The 7,374-nt window shown below is 39.7% G+C and overlaps 1 protein-coding gene across 1 annotated transcript; it reads right to left on the bottom strand.

The window, feature by feature from the left end:
- Positions 1-3,268: 3,268 nt before the first annotated feature.
- On the bottom strand, positions 3,269-4,396 carry rcvrna (recoverin a). Its single transcript, XM_041778223.1, has 3 exons — positions 4,016-4,396; positions 3,482-3,593; positions 3,269-3,387 (listed from the first exon to the last, which is right to left on the bottom strand). The coding sequence occupies exons 1-3, from the start codon at positions 4,394-4,396 to the stop codon at positions 3,269-3,271; spliced, it is 612 nt and encodes a 203-aa protein (XP_041634157.1).
- Between the last annotated feature and the right edge of the window lie 2,978 nt (positions 4,397-7,374).

Here is a 7,374-nt window from a genome sequence, read left to right as displayed (position 1 = left end):
TAAATATTTTTCACTGTGCTTCACTTCTGCATCAACACACCGCTGCATTCAGATCTTTCGCTGATCAAAGCAGTGCAGTAGGTTGTCTTTGGACAGTTGTGTCAGAACCTCTGTCGTTCTTTTAACTTCTGTTCCTTTGAGCACAGATTTGATCTTAGGAAAAAGGAAAACAGTGCAAGATCAGGTGAAAAGGGAGGGTGATTAAGCATTGTGATTTGTGTTTGGGCCAGAAACTGCTTTACCAAAAGTCGAATGTGATTTGGCCATTTTTCACAACTGTGAATTGTACTGGAATATCACTCCTAAAAAACTGGGTTTCCTTCCATTAGTTCCAAAATTTTGATCATCAGTCAGAGTAAGTTTTGGGACAACTTTGTCATGTTTTTTATGCACTTGTCTCTTTTTTAATGGAGACCATTTCTGCTTTCATTCTTAAAATGATTCATCAATCATTTTGAACAATTTGTTCAAACTATTTCATTTTTTCAGGAATTTTCGATGTGCATGGGTGCCACATTTATCACCTTGGAAATCCTCTCTGCATTCATGAAATCTTTTGTGCCATTCAAACACATGCAGGCGTGACATGTAATGTTCCTCATACACATCAGTTAATGCTCAAGTCATTATCAACAATACTAAAAACCTACACATTGACGTTGTTTGGAGTGTAACTTTAAGTGTTTGTCACTGAGCGGTTTTTGACTGTGGCTGGAAAAACTCAACATGACTTTAGGCCCAGTTTTGGGTTCAATTTGCCCCATTTCCTCTAACAATCAAAGGGGCATGAACAGGTCAAGACAGTGTTAAAATTAACTTCAATGCAGCCAGTTTATCTGTGGTATTAAGTATTGCAATATCCCCAAGGGGGCCTTTGAGTTGAAATAGTGAACAAGATTAAAAAAATAATTCTGAAAAAGCTTTGCCATTAAACTGAGTTTTCATTCATCCTCATCAATGACGATCTATCCATCCACGAGCTGGAGTTATCTTTAAATAGAAACATTAAAACAGTCGCTGTGACTGGATTAGAAGTGTAAAGTACTCACGAGTCTGTCGTTGTGTTTTATTGTGTGAGGTGTTTGTTCTTCAGCTGACCTTCAGGTGCTAATAGGATCACTTTAAACTGTTTAAACAGAGCGATTGTTAACCTGAGCCTAACTCCTCGATAAGCTGCTCTCCTGGACTCTTCATCACTATCAACTTAATGAATGAAAACTGAGGGAACAAACATGCTGCTACGCTAACAGATATGGTGTAAACACAGGGGGGAGGGGGCAGGTAGGCATTATGTCATACATGTGCAGACATTAATAGGGGATACTTAAAGGGACAGTTCCATATTTATTGAAGTTAGGTGTTTGATGTACTTGTTAACACTAGGAATATTAGCCACAGGAGAGGCTGGCCAGTGTGACCCTGTTTGAAGAGACCAGCCAGTTTCAGAGCTAGGCGCTATGGCTATGCAGGTGGCAAACTGTAAGAAAAACTGAGTTATTACAATAACCCTGGGGTTAAACGTGTGCTATATTAACAAATCCCAACAATTTGTTTTTCTGTAAACATATACCCCTTTTCTACTCAGCAGTCTTAATTTTGTCGACTAAAACTATGACTAGAAGTGTTCATTGACAGCCTATTTTCCATGTGAAAGATTAGACTTAAACTAGTCAAGAATAGATATGTGATGACAAAAAAACTAACGAAAGCTAAGTTTAGTTTTCGTCAAGATGACTAAAACTAGACTAAAATGTAATTTAGTTTTCGTCAGACGTTCAGAACCCATGATATTTCTTCACTAAAATGTGAAGACTTTTATGGACTAAAACGCTTTTGTTTTTTCATCGACTAAAACTATAAAGGGTAGAAATGAATAAATGTGACTGAAACGAAAATGCTTGTAATCTAAAAACGTAGACTGCACTTAAATTGAAAATAGCTGTTGAAATCAACACTGCTACGAAGCCAGTTCTGTGGCGGGTTTAGAGCCAGTGCCTAATCTTGCGTTAGCGTAATGCTATGCTTAAGCTAACATTTGCAAACGAGGGTTTAGTTTCAGTTTTTGTTTTCCTTCTGCAGTGTTTGGGGGGTAACTTGGATTGTTTTTTTGTTGCAACGAGAAACCTAACACTGGTTTACAATTCATGTAATCCCAGTTACATTTTATTGAAAGGGGTATTTCCAATTTCCTTTCTCCTCCGTGGGTTCAAAAAGTGAAAAAGGACTGCACTTGTTGTCCTTCTTTCTTCCTGTATGCACGTAGCGTGCTAACAGAACGTAAGCATTCTGTACCAACAGGAGTGTATTGCTAGCTTGTTGAGCTAGCGGGATGACAGAAAGGGCAGCATGGCACTGTGGAATTATCCCCATTACGTTGGATTTTGGATAAAAGGGACAAGAACAGCATCATGAGGAAATGTAAGTTCAAAAGCTGTTTGCTTTCAATGAATCAGCAGTGAGGCCGATCAAATTACACGCTGTTGTTACGCGCGTTTGAGTTATTCTGTATGCTTCTTCTCATTTTGTTGTCAGATTGTGAGAGTGTTAAAGAACTGTAAAGGTTTTCACATCTGTTAGTGGTGTAATCAGGCAGCAGAGATACAGCTTATAGGGTGTAAGTGATGTACATTGATATTAGAGTCTATATTCAAATGCACACGTGCATCCCTATGATGTTTTTAAAACCCATAAGTGGAACGAGAGGCTAAAGGATTTTAATATTTAGCAAAGCAAAAGTACTTCTAATACTAATGCGTTAGTATTAGAGGTAGGTAACACAGTAATGTGATTACTTTTCTCAGTATGTAATGCAGTAATCTGACGAGTTAGTTGCAAAAGTAACGTTACCCAGCACTGTCCCTCTGTTTTCTTTTGTTGTCTACATTTTTTGTGCTTTGTCTCCAACAATGATGTATTTTTGGGTGGCATGCAGTTATTTATGTGGCTTTGTAAGACATGCAATGGTCAGTTCTCACCCTTTGACAAAGAATCACATCAGAACATTTGAGCTTTACCAGGGCAGTACTTCTCACTTGTATTTCTTTGATCAGTCCACTAAATCCCTGCCCAGAGTTACGCTCAGGTATGAATTTGCCATTAAAAAAGCTCCTCCATCCTCTAGCTTGACTGAAAGCTGCTAAACAAGACAAATCAGGGAAAGTTTGGCTGGTTGCTACAAAAGGAAAGATGTATTTTATTAAAAAAAGAGAATTTTTTGATTGAACAAAAGATATAAGAGTCTTAAAAGCGCACAGAGAAAGAACACAAACTATTGCTTCTTCTCCTTCAGCTTGTCTTTGATTTTCTGAGGTTCGTCGTACTGAATGAGCCGCAGGATGTCCTTATTGTTCATCACTCCCTGAATGAACTCTCCCTCAGAGATTTTGTCTGAAAATGAAACAGAAGCATGTTGTTGTGATGATTTATTTAGGCTCAATGTTAAAGAAACTTTTAAAAATGAAGTTAGTGAGCTGTTTGTTACCGTTTTCCTTCTTTCCAAAGAATTCCCAGATTTTTCCCGCCCTTTTCTCTGGCGTGTTTTCATCCTCAGGGAGGTTCTTCTGGTCTTCCACAGGAATCATATTGAATATTGACTGCAGGGGATCATTTTAGATCATTTTTACAGTGCCATCCTTCAAGAAATAATCCGTAATATCCCCAAGATTATGAAATTTTATGATGATTAAAAATATTGTATGGATATTTTTGTACCTAGAAGAAAGATTTTAGCTATATGACCCGGTCCCTCCCACTAAGGACACATTTCAGGAGATCTTACTGGTAATCAACATGTTTAAAGCAAGAGACAGGTTAAAAGTTATTATCCCTAATTACCCTTAACAATGCATGAGCAATGCATCACCTTGCTGATATAAAAGTTAGAATAAGCTTTAGAAGCTGTCTGAATTTTATGAAGGACTGCAAACGTGAAGCTTATTTCTATCAAAAATCTCATCCATTGAATACTTGAGCCTGTTTTCTACAGGATTAATAAGAAAAGAGGATCCACAATTACCCGGACTATCTCAAGGATTTCATTGCTGCTGATGGTTCCGTTCCCGTCCACGTCGTACAGAGCAAAGGCCCACTCCAGCTTCTGCAGAGTCTTCCCTCCGGATGTCAGATGCAGAGCGACTATGTACTCCTTAAAGTCCAGAGTGCCATCTGCGTTGGTGTCGAAGCTCCTGAACACATGGCGGGCGTACTCAGTTGGGTCTGCATTGGGGAAGAAGCTAGCATAGATTCCTTCAAACTGCTCCTTGCTGATTTTCCCACTGGGACACTCCTTCAAAAATGACTGGTACCAGGAGCACAGCTCGGCTTCAGAGTACTTTGTGTTGGATTTCAAATCCTCCAGGAGTTCTTTGGACAAAGCGCTGCTCTTTGTGTTCCCCATCCTGTAGACGGATGTATGTCAGCGCTCCTGATCTCTTTGTTTGGGGTTAAAACCTCTGGATAGGTTTGAGCTTCTTGTCTTTGTTCACTCCTCAAGGTGCCAAAGTGGATTATGGTTCTCACTCCCTCCGATCCAGACAGCTGCCTTGAAGATTAAGAGGATAACTACGTCACAGCACTATGACACCTTGAGAAGACATGGCTAAACAGTGGAAGAGTAAACAGAGGATTGAACACAGCAGGAGGCTGAGTGCTCAACATCTGTAAGGCTCACTGAATCTCTGTGATATTTATAACAGCAAACTGTTCATAAAACTAAGTATTTTAGTCTGCATGGCATCTTTATTGTGGATGCTGCTTTCTTTTTCTGTTGGCCCCTTCCTGGTTTCTTTTGTCTTTTGTAAAATTGATACACTTATATGTTTTTTAAGGCTCTGGGGCCAGCAAACCACAGTGAGAGCCATTATCCACAAATGGGGAAAACTTTAAACAGTGGGGAACCTTCCCAGGAGTGGCCAGCCTACCAAATTCACTCCAAGAGCTCACTGTCGACTCATCCAGGAGGTCAGGAAAGAACCCAGAACAACATCTAAAGACCTGCAGGCCTCACTGGACTCAGTCAAGGTAGATTTGGATGTTTTTCCCTCCTAATTATTGAAATTATCATTTAAAAACAGAATTTTAAATTTACTCAGGTTGTCTTTATCTAAAATTAAAATTTGTTTGGTGATCTGAAACATTTGAGTGTGACAAATATGCAAAAAAAATACAAACAATCAGGAAGTGGGCAAATACTTTTTAGAAGCACTGTATATTCTGATTGAGGCACTAACATTTTTGTAAAGGTAATCTATTTGTCTGTCAGGAACATTTGCACTTACACGGATCAGACAGGCAGGCAGGACTCCCGTTGTGAACCCTGCATGGTGCCCCTCTACAATGGGATTACATTATGTGTGTCTCCAGTGTAATAGTCTCAGGCCAGATTATAAAACCTTCTGCTGCAGTGGTGCCAAAACCACCGACAGTGAAGGTAATCAGAGAACTGGGGAGATTAGATGTGCTGCATGATGGCTGGGAGAGATTAAAACTACAAGACAGGAATGTTATGTTTGAGAACCATCAAAAAACCCCACTCTTTTGATGCTTTTTGATCTACAAGCGTGTTGTATTGATATCAATGATACTGAAGTTAAAGACCTATGCCAGTACTTGTCCACTTGGATACATCTTTTTTTCAACTGCCTAAACCCAGTAAGGCTATAACTGATTACAGTGTAGTTTTTCAACTGAAGGATTTAATGTCTTAAATGTTTTTTCACATCATATGTTAAAGCTTAGGGGATCAGGGGACAATGAGAAAGACCTCTTTAGAAGAACCTGATGTTCTCTCTGACTGAGCTCCAGAGATCCTGTGTGGAGGTGGGACAGAGTTCCCAAAGGACGGCCATCACTGAAGCCCTTCACCGATCTTGGCTTTATGGCAGAGTGGCTAGACGAGTGGCTAGATTGAACTGTTTGGCCTCAATTCTAAACATTATGTCTGAAGTCAACCAGGCACCAGTCATCACCTGCCTTATACTATCCCAACAGAGAAGCATGGTGGTGGCAGCATCATGCTGTGGGGGTGTTTTTCAGCAGCAGGCACAGTGAAACTGGTCAGGTTTGAGGGACAGCTGAATGGAGCAAAGTATAGAGATATCCTTATGATAACCTGTATGCATGTCTATCAGTATAGTATATAGTTGTTCATGCCTGTGTATGTTGGTTGTATCAGCTGACATTCAGATATCATGTATCTTAATCATTAATCTGCAGTAATCTCTGTGACCCTCTCTGACTGCAGGGACGAGGAGGCCGCTGCTTAAACCTCACACCATGATAAACAAAGTGACACACGGCTCATAATCCTGCAGCATACTGTATGCTGCAACACGTACGATGACTACAAATTTAACAAGATTTTCCTCCTCTGAACTCGGTCTGAGGGGGTCAATCCAGCCCTCAGATTAGGGAGCCACAATTCCTTTAATTCAAATATCACATGACCATTCACATAACATTCAGCCTCTGTCATATAACACTCAGAACATCTCAGGGGAAAGGCAGACAGTCTTATCTTACTTCTGATTCTACAGAAATATTGCCCCATCCCTCCTGACAGGTGTTTATTATGTAAAGAACGATGAATCGGGGAAGTTTTTACTGTTCAACAAGCTTACTGCTTCATCAACTTCAGGGCAGGGCTTTGTATTACATGGAGGCTAATGTTCAGAATAATCTCTTTGTCTCTTTGGATACGGAGAATTATTCAGTGAGCCGCTGGCTACAGCTGGGAGTACATCCAAAAGCTTAAAGATGAATTTATTCAACAATAAATCAGCATTCATGAATGCAAAAAAACCTTTCATCCAAACAAAAGCAAAGACTTAAAAAGCATCACTCTCCAGTCACCTTTGAAAGGAGTTTTTGGTAGCAGCATGTACAGCATGGAAAACAGGACAAGGTTTTAACAAAGATAACCTGAGGAAATACAAAATTTAGTTTTAATTGATTTTATTTCTTCAGGAGAAAAAAAAATCCAAACCTGCCTGGCCCTGAAAAAAATAATTGCCCACTTTGCAAATTTATAAATGAACTGCGATAAACCACATTTTGGAAAGTTGAGTTTTGTTTCAATAGCTACTCCCAGACCTGTTAAATCAAGAAATCCCTTAAATAGAACCTGTCTGCCAAAGTGAAATAGACTAAAGATTAAGAAAGCAACACATCATGCCACGATTAAAAGAAATGAAAGAACAGATGAGAAACAGTCACATGACATCTATCAGTCTAGAAAGGGATACAAAGCCATTTCTAAGACCTTGGGACTCCAGCAAACCATAGTGGGAGCCCTTATCCACAAATGAGGAATACTTGGAACAGTGGTGAACTTTCCCAGGAGTGGCCGACCTACCAAAATCCCTCCAAGAGTGCATT

This window comes from Cheilinus undulatus, linkage group 21, assembly GCF_018320785.1.
Source record: "Cheilinus undulatus linkage group 21, ASM1832078v1, whole genome shotgun sequence".
Lineage (NCBI taxonomy): Eukaryota > Metazoa > Chordata > Actinopteri > Labriformes > Labridae > Cheilinus > Cheilinus undulatus.
This window is presented reverse-complemented; position numbering and strand designations above follow the sequence as displayed.

Coding starts and splice junctions, on each gene's coding strand:
- rcvrna (XM_041778223.1), bottom strand. CDS start 4,396: ATGGGGAACACAAAGAGCAGCGCTTTGTCCAAAGAACTCCTGGAGGAT. Junction 3,594..4,015: donor AAATCCTTGAGATAGTCCGG/GTAATTGTGGAT, acceptor GATCCCCTGCAG/TCAATATTCAATATGATTCC. Junction 3,388..3,481: donor CTTTGGAAAGAAGGAAAACG/GTAACAAACAGC, acceptor TTTCATTTTCAG/ACAAAATCTCTGAGGGAGAG.